We start from the raw sequence: 20,928 nt of genomic DNA, 5'->3' as shown, positions 1-20,928 counted from the left end.
ATTCGTTTATGCAGCGATTAGCGCATCCACTGCGCATCTACTGCGTCTATTATCTGCGAGTCACGTGACATCATTTACCGAACGATCACCTGCGTGAATTGACTGCTCAGATTGTAATTGGAGTGCGTAAGTAAAGAAATTTTAAATAAATATGAATTAACTCAGAAATAAATATTTTTTATTGGCTCTCAATATAAACAATATAAATATGATGGTTTCTAAATTGGCCTAAGAGCCATAGCACGAAAAATTACGAAAATTAATTATTCGGAACTGTATTTCTTGGTACGAGATTACTAAAGTTCCATATATTAATTAACCTCGAACTTACATATGGAGAAATAGGCGCGAAAAATATAGGTCCGAAAAGTCGCTGAAGCGGGAATCAAACCCGCGTCTTTCACTTTCCGGGCGACTGCTCTTACCACTAAGCTATTCAGACTTTTCGGATCTATATTTTTCGTGCCTATTTCTCCATATGTAAGTTCGAGGTTAATTAATATATGGAACTTTAGTAATCTCGTACCAAGAGATACAGTTCCGAATAATTAATTTTCGTAATTTTTCGTGCTATGGCTCTTAGGCCGATTTAGAAACCATCATATTTATATTAAATATGAATTATTATTTGAATAAATATAATAAAATTTTTAAATAGATTGAAGGTTCTGACATATGACGTGTGCACATAACATTTTCAGACAGTGATGACAGTAGGATTGAAATGTTGCTGAATGTAGACTTCTCAGATTTTTCCAAACTAACTGGGGACGAAGTAGCTTGATAGCTAGGAATGACTGTAACAGAATTGCATCTTTATACAAAAGCACATTTTTTTTTAAACAGATTACTTTAAATTTATATTCTTGATAAAAATGCATTTTTAAGTTAATTGGATCGTAAATATAAATTAACAGATTTCATAATTTTATTGTATTACTTACCTTGCATTACTTTTAGTTTTGTAGGATCTATTTGGAGGAGTTGTTCTCCACCTTCTTTGTTCTGAACTTTTATAACATAACTTATAATTGAAATAATTTTCAGACAACGTTTCCAAGTTCAATTGGCTTAACAATGGAGAAGACTACATTCGTTTACGCAGTAGTCCGCAGTACTGCGAGCAGAGCATCCTGAGCAGGACCTCCGAGATGGCTGCGCAGATAGGCAGCAGCTCTGCTTAAACGAACAACAAACTGCGCTGCAGTCGGTTGCGCAGGTGGAGTAAACGAACGACATCTGCGGCATTCTGCGGCAGTCTCTGCATAAACGAATGCACCCATATACAATTTCCAAAAAGTGGGTGCTTATTCGCCTTGCTACGCTACTGCCTTCTGCTACGGAAGGTCAGGGTATCGATTCTGTAACTTTTTTTAAAGTAAAAATGTGAAAAATTCTCGCCAATCACGCATTGATTTTAAAATAAAATCGATGTGCGATTGGCGGAAATTTTTCATTTTTTACGTTTTTACTTTAGAAAAAGTTACAGAATCGATACCCAGAAAGCATTTTCAGGCGGCATCTCGCGTATACCGGCACGGTAGAGGAACAAGGAGAACACGTCATTATCGGTCCTTGTCTCTCTACGGTGCGTCCGCGTGAGCAATGCCACAGATTAATAGACAGATCGCCAAAGGCCTGCCTAAAGAAGAGACCGCCATCTTCGTGCGATAGACTTTGCCCCTTACCGACACACTTTGCCCCTGGTTCGAGTCCGTGCTAAATTCGTAGACTTGAACCAAAAGACTTTGCCCCTGGTTCGAGTCCGTGCTAAATTTCGTAGACTCGACCAAAAGACTTTGCCCCTGGTGCAAGTCCAGGCTAAATTCGTTTGACATTACCAACAGACTTTGCCCCTGGTGCGAATCCAGGCTAATTGATCATGAGACCAATTTGAGAGATTTGGCCCCCGTTGTGTGTGTGTGTGTGTGTGTGTGTGTGTGTGTGAGAGAGAGAGAGAGAGAGAGAGAGAGAATATTTTACATATATGCATATATATATAAAATTTATTAAATATAAAAAATATATTTTTTACACATAAAATGTTTTTTTATTGAAATAATCACGATTTTAAATGTGATATAACACAGTGTTCAAAAATTTTTTAATTAAATTTTTTAATTAAATTTTATTAAAGAAAATTACTTGAAATTTTTTACATTAAGAATTTAAAGGCTCCTTATTCTCTTGTAGAAATTTATCACTACGCCAATTAATCACTTATTTTGAGTATTTAAAATACTATAATATACAGTAATTTAAGTATTCGAAATAAAAGTGATTAATTACTCGAAATAAGTGATAAATTGGCGTTACTAGTAATAAATTTCTATAAGGGTTGAAATAAAGTATAAGAGATAAATAGGCTATATGTGAGCCGTATGCGAAATGTGAGATGTAAGACGCATATTGAAATTTAATTTTTCGATATAACTTTCAAAAATGTACACGAGGTACAAAAAATTAGCTTGGACATTTGTAAGACTTAAAATTGGGATTAATTCTCAATTCTATTAATTAAATTTCGATATAACACACCTTACATCCGCGCACGGCTCACATATATATAGCCCATTTATTAGTGCAATTTTTAAGTTCCTTATTTTTCAAAGTTCACCTTTTTACGTTATCAAATATTTTTACGTTTTCAAGAATTTTATATTTTTACTTACCGCAGTTTCTTATCCAAATGTAAAATCTTTTATCGCAGTCTATAAAAAATTGAAACAATTTACAATTTTATGATATAATATTATTATTATTACAATTTCTATATATATGCACATCTGTCAAATATCGTGATTTATTTCACATTATTATTATCTATTTTAATAAAAAAAAAACAAAAACACTTGCAACAATCAAAAATAAACCGCCTGCCGCGAACGGAAAATGCCAAGAAAGCACGCAATTTCCGCGAATCTCGTAATTTTTTTGAAAAATCAACAATTTCAACGAAATTGTAAATTCTTCAAATCACTGCACAAGTATAATTCACAATAATAATTTTCAGTAACTACGATAAAAAATCGTATACTGAAAACCGCAAACGAAAGTGCAATGGGAGTAAGAGTAAAGTCTGTGATAAAATTAATTGGCAATAGAAAATTAATAATTTTCAAATAGAAAAATTTTGAAATTACCGAGGATTTACAAATAATAAAGTAAAAATATTAAATAATTTATGTTTTCGAATTTTGCTCGCGGAGAGGATCTTTAAAACAAGATTTTTAGAAGAGAGGACCTTTAAAATATAAACAGGCAAAAACGTTGGAAAAATTAAAGCGCGCGTTTAAACAGATAAACGCAATGAAATAAATACGCAATTGTTTTTACTTATCGCTGTAAGCTCACAAGCTTCTGACGTGCTATACACTTTTATATAATATATACAAGGTGTCCGGTAACTAACGGACCAATGATTAAGGGCGGATTCTCTGGCCAATTTGGAGACGATTTTTCCTTAGCAAAAATGTTGAGAAGTCAATAATTTTCGAGTTATAAGCGATTGAAAAAAATAGGTTTTTTGAAAACTAAACGTTTTGGAGTTAAAAGTCTAACATAATTACATTCTTCAGTTAATTTCAGGTAGAGTTTACTATAATAAAATTTTAATTTAAGGCTTAGTTATAAAGATACATAATGACAAAGATTGGAAAGTTGTAAAAAATGATGACCTTTTTCGACATTTTCGCTGAGGAAAAATCGTTCCCAAATTGACCAAAGAATCCATTTGTAATCATTGGTCTGTTAGTTACCGGACACCCTGTATATTGGACACGAGTTTCGTTTGTTTCAGATTCTCGAGAGTTGAAGTAGGAACATACGAGTATCATATATCGTTTGTGACTTGCCGAATGAAAGCAAGACAGAGAGCGAACGAGATGATGAGCTTAATAGCTCATAATGTTATAAATAAATAAATAAAAAATTATAACCTGACCTACTAGTTATTGAATCTTTTTTTAATAAAATGTTTCATTATTATTATCATCTAAGTCTAAGTCGTTTAATTACTTTTTAGTTTTTTAATAATTAATTTAATTTATTCTAGTCATTTTTATATGAGAAAAATAATATCACGTATACGTTTTATAATGAATTAATATATTTCGGGAATCGAATTATATATTCTTAATAATATAAAAGTGTTCAAAAATTATATTTGACTTTTAATTTTAATTATTTTATAGCAAAGAGTTCCGAAATCTCTTACACACATAATGGGGATTTTTTTCATCCATATAATTCGCAATTAAGTATATATGTTAATTATTAATTTTAATAAAATAAAAATTAAAATTAAAGGTCAAATATAATTTTTAAACACAAATATATTAAATTAATTATAAAACGTATACCCATGATAGTATTTTTCTCGTACAAAAATAATTAGAGTAAATTAAATTAATCATAAAAGATTAAAAATTAATTAAAGAATTTAAACTTATATTTTATATAATAATAATAAAACATTTTATTACGTCAAACCGTCGTGAAATAATTAAATAAAATTTGCTAGTTACGTCAAAGTCAAGTTTTCTAAGCTTATAAAACATTTTATTAAAAAACAGATTCAATAAATATAAGTACATGTTATATATATACTTATATTTATTGAATCTGTTTTTTTTATAAAATGTTTTATTATTATCATATATAATATAAATTATTTAATTATTTTTTAATTTTTTTATGAGTAATTTAATTTGTTCTAGTTATTTTTGTACGAGAAAAATACTATCACGGGGTATACGTTTTATAACGAATTAAATATATTTATGTTCAAAAATTATATTTGACCTTTAATTTTAATTTTGTATTTTATTAAAATTAATAATTAACATATATACTTAATTGCGAATTATATGGATGAACAAAATCTCTATTATGTGTGTAAGAGATTTCGGAACTCTTTGCTAAAATAATTAAAATTAAAAGTCAAATATAATTTTTGAACACTTTTATATTATTAAAAATATATAATTCGACTCTCGAAATATATTAATTCATTATAAAACGTATACGTATTAGTATTTTTCACATATTAAAATGATTAGAATAAATTAAATTAATTATTAAAAAACTAAAAATTAATTAAACGACTTAGACTTAGATGATAATAATAATGAAACATTTATTAAAAAATAATTATAATAGGTCAGGTTAATATTTTATTTATTTATTTATTTATAACATCATAAAATTCTGTCCTTTCCGAAATACGCGAACGCTACGAAAAGATAAATCTCGTACATGCCGCCGGACGAGTTCATGAGCATGAGACGCTCTTATCTTGGGAACGTATTAATAGTTACTGCATTGACCACTACTACGATATGGCGCTGAAATCAGTGAGAAATGCTGGTCTCTCCTTCATCCAGACCTTTGGCGATCTGTCTATTAATCTGTGATCCAGACCTTTGGCGATCTGTCTATTAATCTGTGTTACCACAGATTAAGGGTCGACAGGTCGGTCGGCCAAACCACAGATTAATAGACAGATCGCCAAAGGCCTGCCTAAAGAAGAGACCGCCATCTTCGTGCGATAGACTTTGCCCCTTACCGACACACTTTGCCCCTGGTTCGAGTCCGTGCTAAATTTCGTAGACTTGAACCAGAGAGAAAGATGAGAGCGGCCAGGCCGGCGTTTTGGCTGTTACCGTTTTTACGGGACTGCTTGAAGCGCCCCTCGCACCCGTTTTTAATATCGGAACTAACTGCACACCCATTTTCTGGCAGGGTCGATAAAGTTTGTATTTGGTGCGAGTCCGTGCTACGCCCATAATTTTCGTGTTAACACAGTATCACGTATTCATTCTGTATATGTGCGATCTTTTCTCTTTATTTATATATATATATATATATTTATATATATATATATATGTATTTATATAATTTGTATAAAAACTAAAATATAATTATTAAAATATATATATATATGTATATGTGTAATGAAATATATAAATCTTATTTTAATTAAAATAAAAAGAACGATTAATTGTTCGACCACCTGGATTTTGGAATGTAATTTTTAATATATATTATATTATATTTAATATTTATCGCCGCTTCTATTAATATGAAGTGCAATGTCAACGTGCAATAATGTACAATTATTTAAAGTTTTCATGCCTAATGTATCATGCCGGTATAAAAGAACGTCAAGTAGCATGCGTAGCCGAGCAACTAAGATGACGAGCTGAAATCGTGGACATTTCAAGTTCAAACCCCTGCCTTTTTCAGATTTTTTTTTCACTTTTTTCAAATAAGTTATTATGTGTATAAATGTGTAATAATCAATATATCATTATTTGATAATTTTTTTTGTAATGGAACAAAATAAATTATTTTTTAATTCTGCAAGGAATTTAATTATTAATGCAAACGCCCACACACATAATTTAGATATTCAATTTTTTTTAGTTCAAATGTTTCTTGCAATCTGTATACGACAATCAGTCCACTCGCTGTGCCACAGATTGCATCGCATAATACGCTCAGAGTTATAATACGATAGAGATCGCTTTACGCTGTTTTTCCTTGAAATAAATAAATTTTACGTGTTGTGTACGCGTGTTTAGTATATTTGTTTCTTTCATATTAATTTTAACTATAATTAGTTTTTTAATTAAGATTATTTTAGTGTTAGTTGTTTATTTGTTAGTGTCCTGTTTTCTTTAATTTCGCATTTTTTAATTTTCTTTTTTTTTTGGTGTTGGTGCTAATTATTATTTTTATTTTACAATGTCGAGTAAACACCGGTTTTACGATAAATGTGTGTATTTAAATTGCACAAATATTAGGACAAAAGATGGAAAACGTTTATTTCGATTTCCATTACAAACGGGTGCGAGACATGATTTATGGTTACGCAATAGTGGTGAGTTTATAAAATTGATTTACTTATTTATATCAATATATAATATATATTGATATGATATATGAAACAAATATATATATATATTCTTTGTTTTTTTTAATAAAATATGTCAGATATTATGTATGTTTACGTATGGATTACGTTGAAGTGTTTCTTTGCCGCGTTTTTCTGATCTCGCCGAACGGTTCGCGAATCCTGTGCGAATAAAAAACGATGCGCGTGTGTGTGTGCGTGCGATTGTGATGATCAGTTTCAGTTCGTCTTCAACGCTTGACGAGAGAAGAGGTCCCGAACTGCTGTAAGTTTATAAAAACATATTTTTGTATAACACATTAGAACGATTTTATATTATTTTTTTTGTCTAGAAAACGTTATATTAATAACCGTTATGAAAACGATCTCGACGACGGCGACGATGCCGGTGACGACCGTCGTCGAGATCGTTTTCATAACGGTTATTAATATAACGTTTTCTAGACAAAAAAAATAATATAAAATCGTTCTAATGTGTTATACAAAAATATGTTTTTATAAACTTACAGCAGTTCGGGACCTCTTCTCTCGTCAAGCGTTGAAGACGAACTGAAACTGATCATCACAATCGCACGCACACACACACGCGCATCGTTTTTTATTCGCACAGGATTCGCGAACCGTTCGGCGAGATCAGAAAAACGCGGCAAAGAAACACTTCAACGTAATCCATACGTAAACATACATAATATCTGACATATTTTATTAAAAAAACAAAGAATATATATATATATTTGTTTCATATATCATATCAATATATATTATATATTGATATAAATAAGTAAATCAATTTTATAAACTCACCACTATTGCGTAACCATAAATCATGTCTCGCACCCGTTTGTAATGGAAATCGAAATAAACGTTTTCCATCTTTTGTCCTAATATTTGTGCAATTTAAATACACACATTTATCGTAAAACCGGTGTTTACTCGACATTGTAAAATAAAAATAATAATTAGCACCAACACCAAAAAAAAAAGAAAATTAAAAAATGCGAAATTAAAGAAAACAGGACACTAACAAATAAACAACTAACACTAAAATAATCTTAATTAAAAAACTAATTATAGTTAAAATTAATATGAAAGAAACAAATATACTAAACACGCGTACACAACACGTAAAATTTATTTATTTCAAGGAAAAACAGCGTAAAGCGATCTCTATCGTATTATAACTCTGAGCGTATTATGCGATGCAATCTGTGGCACAGCGAGTGGACTGATTGTCGTATACAGATTGCAAGAAACATTTGAACTAAAAAAAATTGAATATCTAAATTATGTGTGTGGGCGTTTGCATTAATAATTAAATTCCTTGCAGAATTAAAAAATAATTTATTTTGTTCCATTACAAAAAAAATTATCAAATAATGATATATTGATTATTACACATTTATACACATAATAACTTATTTGAAAAAAGTGAAAAAAAAATCTGAAAAAGGCAGGGGTTTGAACTTGAAATGTCCACGATTTCAGCTCGTCATCTTAGTTGCTCGGCTACGCATGCTACTTGACGTTCTTTTATACCGGCATGATACATTAGGCATGGAAACTTTAAATAATTGTACATTATTGCACGTTGACATTGCACTTCATATTAATAGAAGCGGCGATAAATATTAAATATAATATAATATATATTAAAAATTACATTCCAAAATCCAGATGGTCGAACAATTAATCGTTCTTTTTATTTTAATTAAAATAAGATTTATATATTTCATTACACATATACATATATATATATATATTTTAATAATTATATTTTAGTTTTTATACAAATTATATAAATACATATATATATATATATATATATATATATATATATAAATAAAGAGAAAAGATCGCACATATACAGAATGAATACGTGATACTGTGTTAACACGAAAATTATGGGCGTAGCACGGACTCGCACCAAATACAAACTTTATCGACCCTGCCAGAAAATGGGTGTGCAGTTAGTTCCGATATTAAAAACGGGTGCGAGGGGCGCTTCAAGCAGTCCCGTAAAAACGGTAACAGCCAAAACGCCGGCCTGGCCGCTCTCATCTTTCTCTCTGGTACGTGTATAGACATGCACCACTACATAAAACCCGAGAATTGGTTTCTCAGCGTTGGCAACACTGAAACCGAAGTTTCGCGTTGTCACCGCGCGAGGTCTCTAACATCAATTCGGAGTCTGGCTGGACGATCTGTCGACCCTTAAGGTGAATGCACCTTTAAGATTGGAATGCATGAATCTGCATCACTTTTTTTATTGATTCCCCAACATATTAGATAAAATAATTTATTAATTAATTATAAATAATTTATTAATTTATTTTATATTTATAATTGCAGTAGATTTTTCTATTGGTTTCCAGAAATATTAGAGAAGCTACAAAGGCAACCATTGGACAAAATTTATTATTTAATTAATTAATTATAAATAATGCATCATCAATTTATTTTAAATTTATGATTGTAGGTGCATTTGTTTGGCAGCTAAAAAAAAGTTTATTCGCGTTCATGAAACTGTCCTTTAGGTCAAAAAGGCGGTTTGGTAAGTTCCGGCAATTCCACTCTCTCAGGGTGCGATTACATGGACGCGCGGAAACGCGGAAACGCGGAAACGCGGAAGAGAAAGTAACTAAACTTTACTAGAGTCCCGCATTTCCGCGCGTTCCGTTCCGTCTGTTTTGATTGCCTTATATTACATGGAGCACATTTTGAGCGGAAAAGCGGAACGGGGAATTATAAAATATTAATATTTAACTATATTTATTGAAATTAATTAATGAAAGGCTCGTATAATTTAACAAAATTAAACAAATCATATATAGTAGGCCAACTGAACGAGCAAATAAATAAGGTGTAAAAATTTTTATTAATAGTTAAATAATTAAATTAACACATATGTCGGACAGACAAAAAGACAGTTAGGAACGAGACTTAAAGAACATAAAAATAATATTAAATTAGACTCTGCTAGACATTCGGTTGTCACAGAACACATTCTAAACGAACAACATACATTTGACTGGGACAATATTAAAATTATGGATCACGAAAAGAACTACCATAAAAGACTAATATCTGAAATGATCCACATTAAAGAACAGAAAAATGGAATTAATTTAAATACAGACACCGAATTGTTAGACAGTAGTTATTTTGACATACTTAAAAAATTTGCTGAATCATAATTTAGAAAAAACATTGGTAATAAATAAATACATCACGCTCTCTATTTTGACATTTGGTATTCAGACTTCGCAACACACACTTGAAATATCGGGGAAAAGGACTTGTTAAAACGATAATGTAAGTTGAAAGATTTTTTAATTTTCTCTGACATTGATTTAATTCGCGTATTATATCCGTAGCATGCTCAAATGTCGCATAACTTGGCATCTCAGACCAATCGCCTTGCATATCTATTGGTCAACAGCGAAGAATCGTTTCAATTTTATATTTTAATATTTAACTAACTTTGTATTTTTAACATTTAACTTTGTATTTTAATATTTAACTTTTATGTATTGATAAAGACTGTAGTGCAGTCGAAACGTTTACAATTTATATCGATTCTGTAACGGAATGTTAATTTAATTATTTAACTATTAATAAAAATTTTTACACCTTATTTATTTGCTCGTTCAGTTGGCCTACTATATATGATTTGTTTAATTTTGTTATATTTATTGATTAAAATGCTTGTATTCAATAGATAAGTTGAAAAGATGAACATATTAAAAGGAATTACAATGAATTAAGTAAATATAAATTTAAAAAATTAATACAAATGTCTATTTGTCACTATACCGTTCCGCTTTTCCGCTCAAAATGTGCTCCATGTAATATAAGGCAATCAAAACAGACGAAACGGAACGCGCGGAAATGCGGGACTCTAGTAAAGTTTAGTTACTTTCTCTTCCGCGTTTCCGCGTTTCCGCGCGTCCATGTAATCGCACCCTCACTCTGTTTACGTATATATATTGTATATGTATACATACACATATACATATATACATATATATACATTTTCTTGATCGTCATATATATATATATATATATATATATAAAATATCACACACGTATCGCACATAATATATACATACGCCATATATATACATATATATATTCACACGTTCGCAAGATACATACGTCGAAAATCGCCGAGAGGTCGACGTGTACTTATATATATATATATATATATATGGTGTGTGTGTGTGTGTGTGTGTGTGTATGTGTGTGTGTGCGCGCGTTTCGCGTTTGTCGCCGGTAGTTTAGTCGCACGTTATTGCGATTAAATTAATAAATATCTAACTTTTTAACATAAAACGAAATCCGCTTTCGTAGCCGACGCCGATTATGGCGCAGGTACGCTACACCCGGAATTTATTCCTACGTGGAATTTGCATTATATACCTGTTTGCATTCCTCAGCTTTTACATACAGATCCCAGGTAAGTATTTTATATATTTGGCTCGTTTATTTTCTAATGCAGTTTTTTTATTTATTAATTCAAGATATGTTTGATATTTACACACAAAATGCATATATATATTGAAATTTTAATTATATATATACGTATATATATTTATAATTAAAATTTTAATTTTATGTATAAGTTTTATTGCAGAATGTACAAATCTATTTTTAAAAAATCAAGATGTAATGTAAAATAATATACAATTACTATTATTAATTAATTATAAAATCTAGGATTGTATGGTGATAATGGAATCTTGCCAGCCAGAACGCAGGTGGATCTCAAAGCACGCGCAACAATATTTAATAAACTGAAGCAGAAGCCAACATTGTTATGGTTTGCTCCGTATCTAGGCTTAAATGTAGAATACATGCTGGACATACTATCTCTCCTTGGAACTGTGCTCTCCTTTGCAGGGTTTGTTGTTACGTTAAATAAAAGTACAAGATTAAAACATTGAAAAATATAGAACATAGTACAAAATTATAATATAAATTTATTAATCCTTTGATTACAGATTTATTTCTCAAAGATTTTGCATTGCGCCGATATTTGCAGGTCTATGGACCTTGTATTATTCTTTATATCAGATTGGTCAAACATTTATGTGGTTTCAGTGGTAAGTTTTAACTATATACTGTAATATTTCCAACTATTACATTCTAATACCACAAATTCTAATACTTGTAAACTATGTATTTATGTATTTTATAATATTTACATTTAATTTATTTACTTAAGTATGAATAATTGCTTAAATTTACTAAATGTTTTTTTTAAATTTATACAGGGATATTTTATTATTGGAAGTTGGATTCCTATGTATACTTGTAGCACCATTTTGGTACCCTCAGCGTGGAAAACCAAGCACTCCGAGCGATGCTGTGACATTCTGGACTGTGCGCTGGCTACTCTTTCGTTTAATGTTTGCTAGTGGAGTGGTAAAATTTACTTCAGATTGTCCACTGTGGTGGAAATTAGATGGTAAGATGATTTTCATAAATTCCAATATGTAAGAATAATGTTATACATTATTTAAGAGATATTTTACTATGTTTTTTGCAGCTCTAAATATTCACTTTGAATCTCAATGTATACCTACTCCTCTGGCATGGTACGCACATCACTTGCCAGCTTGGTTCCTTCGATTAAGCACTGTTGCCACAAACAATATCGAGCTTGTCATACCAATCTTATTTTTCTTCCCGATCAGAAAAGTGAGAATAGTAGCATTTTATTTACAGGTATGTAATTTATGCTACATGTACAAGGTGTAAAAAGTCTCAGATCTCTTAATTATTTTGAACAATACATATTTCTGAAAATGTGTTTTATACAAAACTTGTAGTTTTAAATGATGTATTACATAGCAATATTATGACCTTGAATAGCATTATCAAGATCATGTAAAGGTCATTTTCAATTTCTTAAATGTAAACTCCTATTTTTCAATGCATATTTTTGTAACTTATCTCGAGAACTTTTCAAAACGCTATAATAAAGTATTTTTTTATTAAGTACTTTTTGAGTTATGAGACTTGAAGTTTACAGTATTTTGACATAAAATACAAAATATTTTGTGAAACATTCAGTTTTTGATAATCTTACCTCAATACTTTTATGCACAAAATAATAAAACCAATACATTCGTATAAAGAACACTAATTGCTTTTAAAAAAATGTTACAAATTACTTACTCGTTTTGAACTGTTTTTTTTTACACCAATTGATTAGTCTTATTATTCTGTATAAAAGTATTAAGGTAAAATTACCGAAAATTGAATGCTTTACAAAATATTTTGTATTTTATATCAAAATACTGTAAATGTCAAGCATTATAATTCAAAGAGTATTGAATAAAAAAATATTTTATTATAGTGTTTTGAAAAGTCATCGAAGTAAATTATACGAATATGCAGTAAAAAATGGGGATTTCTATTTAAGTAATTAAGGGTGACCTTGACATGACCTTGATTGTTCAAAATAATTAAGAGGTCCAGCACTTTTCGTACATCCTGTATAATAAGTTGGAACATCTCCAGACTCTAAATCATTATTATTATTATTATTATATCTTTGATATTCTAGGTACTTTTGCAAATCTGTATAATTGCTACGGGAAACTACAATTTCTTCAACTTCCTAACGATTTGTCTATGCATATCCTTACTGGACGATCAGTTCTTCTACAAACGAAAATTTAAGAACGATAAGTCCCGCATTATAAATTATCTCAAGACATTAATAACCATATTGATCTATGGAAAAGTTATATACGGGACGTATATTTATTATAATCTTAGGATAACAGATAATTGGACCATTCAATCTAATATTGGTATTTATTTCATCAAAAATTAAAACAATTTAATCTAGTGTGTATATAATTGATCGTAATTGATTTTTCTTTTTCCAGCATTTACAAAAGAACAATTCGATTATGTTTTATCTCGAATAGTAACCTTTTCCATGTTCATTGGTTTAGCATCTCTTGGATTAACAGCAGTGGACTCGATAGCTAATTCTATTATGACTGCGAAAGGATTACGTAATAAAATAACAACAACAATAGTTACACTTTTCTACACTATAGCAGTGTGTCTGATTTTTGTTATAAGCCTTGTAAGTATAACAGATGGTTCTGATTTATTTACAATTTCTAATTACTAAACTTTCTCAACACAAAACAGAACACATATAATATGCAGTCTAAAATGTTCGCAGGTACCATATTCCACCTTGCATCCTTCTACAATTCTGTCGAAAAATTCGACAATGTCCTTACAATTGAAACAGATGCATGCAAAGGTGGATCATCTTCATTTAGCGAACAGCTACGGTTTGTTTCGTCGTATGACAGGAGCTGAAGGTAGACCGGAAGTTATAATAGAAGGGAGCGACAATATCGAAGGACCTTGGAGGGAATACGAGTTCTTGTACAAGCCAGGAAACGTTAATAACTCGTTGCCATTTGTTGGTAGGGTGTAATTCGACGTATTTATTTATTTATTCAATGTTTCGTTATACAGGATGATTGATTTTAATCGCCTCAAGTAAATATCTCGAAAATTATGATACGAAAAAATGTTTCAAATAGTTTTTTTTACTTTGAGGGAGACAAGATCGTGTCATTGGTTTGATCTTGTGTAATCAGAAGGTCACTTTCAATTTCTTAAATGGAACCTATTATTTTTTATTGCATACATTTTTATAGCTTATCTCGAGAGCTTTTCAAAAACATTATAATAATTTTTTTTTTTTTTTTTTTTTTTTTTTTTTTTTCCAAGTACTTTTTGAGTTATTAAAGTTTGAAGTTAACAATTTTTTGTCCTAGGGCCGGTTGTTCCAATCTCTTGGTAAATGTAATCTGACAGATAGCTTTTTTTTTTTTTTTTTTTTTTTTTTTCAAATAAGTTTTTAAAAAAAGACGAACATATGCTATCTGTTAGGTAAAATTTACCAAGAAATTTGAACAAATCGGCCTTTAAAGATGTAAAATATTCAGTTTTTGATAATCTTACCTTAATACTTTTATACATGGAATAATGAGACCAAATAATTATTTTAAAAAAAGGATGTAATTTGCAACAATGCAGCTGCGTACTTTTTTTAAAAGTAACTATGTATTCTCTTTACATCAATTGATTGATTTCATTATTTTGTACATAAAAGTATTAAGGTATGATTACCGAAAACTGAATGTTTTACATTTTATGTCAAAAAATTTTTTACTTCAAACCTTAATAAAAAGTACTTAGAAAAGTACTTCATTATAGTGTTTTGGAAAGCTCTCGAGATAAGCTACCAAAATAAATAATAAAAAATAGTAGGTTCCATTTAAAAAATTGAAGGTGATCTTCACATGACTTTCAAATAATTATACAAGGTCAAATCAATGACATCATCTTATGTCCCTCTCAAAGTAAAAAAAAACTTTTGTTTGAAACATTTTTCGTATCTCTCATAGTTTTCGAAATATTTGCCTGAGGTAATTAAAATGAATAACCCTATATAAAGTGCTTATTATTTTGAAAAGCTACTTTATCAATAAATTTGAGACAATGTAACAATTAGCTTTTTTGTAGCGCCTCATCAACCTCGTCTCGATTGGCAAATGTGGTTCGCCGCATTAGGTTCATATCAACAGAATCCATGGTTGATGTCATTTACTTATCGTTTATTGACTGGGCAACCCGAGGTACTAGCTCTAATAAACAACGTCGAAAGTCCATTTCGAGACAGACCGCCAAAATATATTAGAGCTAGTCTCTATTATTATCATTATACATCGTGGAGCCAAACGTAAGTATAATTATATAAAATATATATATATATGTATGTATGTATATTTCTTTTAATATGTACTTACTATACATTTAAAAAATGTTAAATATAGATACAGTGTCCGATAATGACAGCAAGATCTCTCGTGGCTGATCTTTTTTAATTACTTTTCATTAATAATTATTAAGAAGATCGCAAAACATAGACTTTTCTAAGATCATTATTGGACGCCCTGTATAATTTTTAGACTAGAATATATATATATATATATCTTTTTCTTTTATAATTTTATAGAACTAATGCTTGGTGGACCAGAGAGAAAGTTAAAGAATATTTTTCGACATTCAGCCGGGATCATCCACCGTTTCTCGATTATATAAAAAAGATGAAGGTCATTCAAGACAAGCCGGATTTTAAAGTCGCAAATGAACCGCTTAAATTAATTCTGGACAACTTGAGGTCTTTGGTCGGTAAGATAGAAGCGAGCTTATTTTTATGGGGCATATTTACAGCCGGATGTACAGTCATTGTAACAGGTTACAGCAGTTCAGTATCAAAAAAGAAATAATTATTGAACAATAATACTTATATCTACAAAAATTTGACGCGTTACAAAACTAAAGATACTGAATTAACAAACTAGAGAAAGCAAGTTGTAAAAAAAAATATATATATATATATGTGTGTGTGTGTATCAACTAAATGAGGATTATGTACTTGTAACTTCACAACACACGGATACTTTTTGCATGTAAAATATACATTTGCATTTCTTCTTTCCATCTTATAGATCTCTATCAGACAATATTGATCATTATATTGTGTATAATAATGTAATATCATGTACAATGACTGGTATTCATTAAAAAAATCTTTGCTCTAAAATATCTCAATATAATATAAATATCTTAAAAAAGAAGAGAAAAAAAAAGACAGACGTATATTATTTCATAAAAATTATATTTCATAACAATTATCATTTTTGACAATTAATGAACAATATATTCAAAGTGCATTTTATTGTGTCTTGTTTAAATTCATCTAATAATAAGATAAACTATTTTATTAACTTGTATGATTAAGTTTGTGATTACAAAAAATGGTAAAACTCGACTCTAAATTCATTATATAAGTTACTATTGCATTTTCACTTATTCATTTGTCTGATTTTATAAAACAGCATTTAGTATAACAGCATTTATAATAAGATAAAAAAGGAATTATGTTTATTATCATAAAAATAAAAAAATTTATACTTTGATACATGCATATACAGATATATATATATATACATATATATATATATATATATATATATATATATATATATATATGTGTGTGTGTGTATGTACAATATATTTTCTTATCTAGATTATTACTATCACATTTTTTCTACAGTTTTTTTTACTTAAAAGAAAAACAAAAGTTATCCATATCCTTTTCTCGATTAATTACTATACTATATTGACACAGATTGTAAATAAGTTAATAAAATTGTAATTAGTTAGCGGCTACTCTTTTGGCCTTCCTAAAATTTATAGCTGTAACTTTACATTCTGTAATCGTAGTAAAAGTGACATAAACTTCCATTATCGCTAATCATCACAGTTATGTAATACGAGTAATTTTCAGAAGATTATATTTGTAATAAATAAAAAGAAAAACTAATCTTATATCAACGTTTACTTTAATTTATAAACAAACGAAAAAGGAAAATGTATATTTGCAGGAAATAATAAAGCTCGCGATCATGTCAGATTGTGACGTCAAAGGAAAAGCATACGCTGAAAATTCTTAGATGTCATTTTTAAATGAAAAGCTATTGATTGATTATAAAGGCTAGTTTTTGAGGAATTTTAGTCTTCTGAAATCTGCTGTTTCATCGAAATATCTTTTTCTTTTTTCTCGAAATAGCATCTAAGAATTTTTTGCGCTTTCTCGCTTTTGATGCCACAATTGCAAAATGATCGACGAGAAGCTAAGAGCCTTAAAAACAGCTTAAAAAGAAACTTTGTACTCAACTTTGCGTATTTGAGATTCAATTCGCTAAAAATAATCAAATATTATTTCGCAACAGTATTATACCTTTTTTTACTAACCACTTTGCAATTACGTGCTAAGGGAACATCCGTTTCGATTTCGGAATCAGAATTTTGAAATTTTCTCTTTCTCGAAATGATCCTCTGACTTTGCGATTTTTTCGTTAAAGATATAGACTCCGGTTCGCATAGCTCTAACATGGTGTTCGACAAACCTATGGGAAGCTTGAAGAGTTGCAGCAGACGAGTTTGCAGCAGCCGATATTCAGTACTTTCCGTTTGTACAGGACAGTCGGTCGTCGTTGCTTCTTTTTCTTCTTCACTTTCGAGGAATAAATCGTAATGCTCAGATTCGTGCTGATATTCGTACAGCAACTTCCAAAGGAGCAGATTCTTCAGACCCAACAAGGTCGCCTGGTTTGGCGCAATTACGTCACCGAATACCTTCTCTTCCTCACTGGTATATTCGCTGTTTACAGGTGTTATTTGCAACTTACTCGCGCATTGTTTGTACCTTCTCGTCTGCAGATCCGTATTATCTTCATATTTCGAAGCGCCAGTTTTATCAAAGCACAGTCTGCATTTTAATGTCTTGTACAAATTTACTTGTTGCTGATCGCACTCCTGATAATCTCGTACCATTAATTGACTAAGTCTGTGAAAATCAATTTCCTCCTCGACACTAACGAAGGACTGTATTTCAGATATTATGCTGAATTCTACAGGCATGTCGACCAGGAATTTTTCATTGGTATTTATCAACTCATCAGTCATGAACTCATTTTTATTGCTACTCTTCGTCTTCTTGCTCCTTACGTGTCCTTCGAAGGGTAGAGGCGGGATGAAAGGATCCTCGCTGAACTTCTTCACCCGGCCAAACATCTGCATTCTGACCTTCTCTATTCGCTCGTAATTATACTTTCTATCGTTTCTCACGGTCATAAATTCCTTCAGAGAGACCAGGAGTCGCTTTTCTCTTCTATTCAGGTGTGTATGACTCAGAAAGGTATTGGAAAGCTCAAGATTGGCGTTAAGCGAGTTCAAGGTGTCGTACAGTCTTCTGGTGTCGCACATCAGCTGCTTCGCATCATAGGACTTTTCACAATTGACAATCTTCGAAGGAGGTAAGCTGAGAGCTTCATACAGCCTCAGCTGGATGTCTTCGAGCTGTATAACGTGAGGTTTCTCAACCAGCTGGTCTCTGTTGCATTCCTTCAACGGAATCTTGGATGACGAGGATTTGTTGCACGTTGCGACGCTCTTCAGAGGCCTGGGTATCTCCTCAAGAGAGACGTCCCTCTTCAGGTACTTCTCCAACGCTGTAAACCGATGTCGCACCTGGATCCTCGACTTGTTGGCGAAGTACGTGGCTATTTTGGCCCAATCGTTAGTGTGCTTTTGGTGCAGCTCGAGCAGCCTCCTGTCGTCCTCGATCGTCCACGTGTTGTTGCATGTCCTGGTCATCATTAACTGGTAGTGCTCGTTCAGCTGCATCGAGGTTCGATGCGGCATCACGACACTGGCGATCTTGCCGAAATCCGGCCCGTACTTCTCCACCGCGTTCATGAGGGTCTTCGTTTCCACGTAGGTAAACCTGCCCTTACGTAGGTGCGGCGCCTTCCGGTAGTTCCACCGGGCGTAGATCTGCTGCTTGGTCCTGTGCCGCAGATGATTCGCGATGTCCGTCCACGGGATGTAATCCCCGATCCTCAGTTGATGGATGACCCTGACGAGACATTTGTCCTCCTCCTTGGTCCAAGGACGTCCCGAGGACGGCATCTTCTTGATGGTGTTACACCTGATGAAGCACTGATAAGCGCTACGATTCGTCCCCACCAGTTCCGTAATGGCGTCCCAATCCTGATACTTGCATTCCTTGGCGTATCTCAACAATCTCCTGTCCTCCGCGACCGTCCATTCGCTTTTGTTACAATCCGGATGCAGGTAGATATTCCACATGGCCTGGCACTCACCCGGAGAGTGCTTGTCCTCAAAATCCATCCTGGAAATCTTGTGCCAATCGAATTCCCTCTCGCCTATGGCTCCTACCATCTCCCTGAAGTTTCTAGGCAACGTTAACACAGTCCTCTTAGTTTGCCCATTCGCTGTCTCCTTATCTGAATGTTGAGCAAGCTGTTTATCAAGGTTATCAAATCCTTCAGACAGTACAGATTCAATAGCTTCGTTGTGTATGGCTCTCAGAAGCTTCTCCCTGTCATCTCCCGACCAACGACTGGGTTTTTTAAGGGACGGCAGGAACAACTCGCCACGAGACTCCTTCAGCTTTATGTCGTAGTTCTTGGGCGGCCTGAAGTGGTTCTTATCCTTGAAGTAGGGCATGCCAGCATTGGTTGATGAGAGGCTTAGTACGCAAACTGGATCCTTCGGAGTTCATTTTCTCATCTAACTCCTGTATCTTCCTCTCGCACTCTGCAGCAGTGCCAGTAATTTCGTCTTGGCTGTCAGCAGACCTGAAATCAACTGCGCATTTATCTCGTAGGCGTTCAGAGACTCGAAGTCCTGATTTACATTGATGCAGCTGAGATATTCATCATCACTCCTAGGGTCTATCGATGGGGTGCTGTCGGATGGAGAGTTTTCACGAGCAAACTGTGGCCTGGAATTGCTGGTTGTAGGCAGAGATAGAGCTTCGGTCAGGGCCTGAATGTCAGCCTCGATGTCAGATTCGTCGGAGTCGCTCATAATGCAAAGGGAAAATTTCTTTCCACGTTTTTTCCTCGATGGGTTCTCTCGTGTCTCTACAAAACAGAATGAAATATAGTGACTAAAATAAACATAAAAAAAGATAACTTACATACCAACTTGTCAATTAGATTCAAAACAGCATTGTGGAAGTGAAGAGTAAACACCGGACAATTAACATCATCATGTCAACATCATTGTCAAACGAAATCATCAATATCAATCACACATGTTTGACAGAAATAGCGTGAAATCGGGAATCATACATATTTTTTTCTTCTGATTTTTTAACATCGTTATCTATCTCTTTTGCAATATTTATCTTCACTCTACTCCGTTTTTCCTCTCTCTTTTGACGTAAACAAACACGTATCGATGGAATTGTCAAATGAGAGTTTGAAACGCGAAAATCGAAAAAATATCCCGCGCACATGCAATAGTGTACATACATAATACATACATACATACATACATACATACATACATACTACACATACATACAT

At 31.9% G+C, this 20,928-nt stretch overlaps 2 protein-coding genes and 2 long non-coding RNA genes across 6 annotated transcripts; 2 read left to right on the top strand and 2 right to left on the bottom strand.

The window, feature by feature from the left end:
• LOC114930727 (uncharacterized) lies at positions 1 to 3,949 on the top strand. Of its 3 annotated transcripts, none has more exons than XR_003819513.2 (3): positions 1 to 126; positions 1,048 to 1,299; positions 3,800 to 3,949. It is a non-coding gene; the product is annotated as an uncharacterized LOC114930727 (long non-coding RNA). The 3 variants fall into 3 exon arrangements; XR_014923991.1 differs by having other exon boundaries at positions 702 to 1,219; XR_014923990.1 differs by having other exon boundaries at positions 702 to 1,299.
• On the bottom strand, positions 157 to 1,311 carry LOC146724680 (uncharacterized). The gene is made up of 2 exons (XR_014923989.1): positions 945 to 1,311; positions 157 to 797 (listed from the first exon to the last, which is right to left on the bottom strand). It is a non-coding gene; the product is annotated as an uncharacterized LOC146724680 (long non-coding RNA).
• A 7,120-nt stretch (positions 3,950 to 11,069) lies between the features above and the next one.
• On the top strand, positions 11,070 to 17,356 carry LOC146724679 (lipase maturation factor 2-like). The gene is made up of 10 exons (XM_085479496.1): positions 11,070 to 11,372; positions 11,633 to 11,816; positions 11,917 to 12,018; positions 12,190 to 12,383; positions 12,465 to 12,643; positions 13,488 to 13,737; positions 13,816 to 14,021; positions 14,124 to 14,376; positions 15,485 to 15,701; positions 15,978 to 17,356. Exons 1-10 carry the CDS (start codon positions 11,279 to 11,281, stop codon positions 16,249 to 16,251), a joined length of 1,953 nt encoding a protein of 650 aa, XP_085335622.1. The 5' UTR covers positions 11,070 to 11,278; the 3' UTR covers positions 16,252 to 17,356.
• On the bottom strand, positions 14,124 to 20,451 carry LOC146724678 (uncharacterized). Its single transcript, XM_085479495.1, is given in 3 exon segments — positions 14,124 to 20,113; positions 20,115 to 20,152; positions 20,155 to 20,451. Coding segments are annotated over 3 exon segments (2,676 nt in total). The 5' UTR covers positions 20,426 to 20,451; the 3' UTR covers positions 14,124 to 17,746.
• Positions 20,452 to 20,928: the final 477 nt, after the last annotated feature.

This window comes from Nylanderia fulva, unplaced genomic scaffold (assembly GCF_048542155.1).
Source record: "Nylanderia fulva isolate GAGA-0341 unplaced genomic scaffold, ASM4854215v1 Scaffold120, whole genome shotgun sequence".
NCBI classification, from domain to species: domain Eukaryota; kingdom Metazoa; phylum Arthropoda; class Insecta; order Hymenoptera; family Formicidae; genus Nylanderia; species Nylanderia fulva.
This window is presented reverse-complemented; position numbering and strand designations above follow the sequence as displayed.

What these genes read in the sequence shown, in the direction of transcription:
- LOC146724679 (XM_085479496.1), top strand. Translation starts at nt 11,279, where the DNA reads ATGGCGCAGGTACGCTACACCCGGAATTTATTCCTACGTGGAATTTGC. An exon ending in ACATTTATGTGGTTTCAGTG is followed by an intron (nt 12,019 to 12,189) that starts GTAAGTTTTAAC and finishes AAATTTATACAG; the next exon opens with GGATATTTTATTATTGGAAG. An exon ending in TAGTAGCATTTTATTTACAG is followed by an intron (nt 12,644 to 13,487) that starts GTATGTAATTTA and finishes TTGATATTCTAG; the next exon opens with GTACTTTTGCAAATCTGTAT.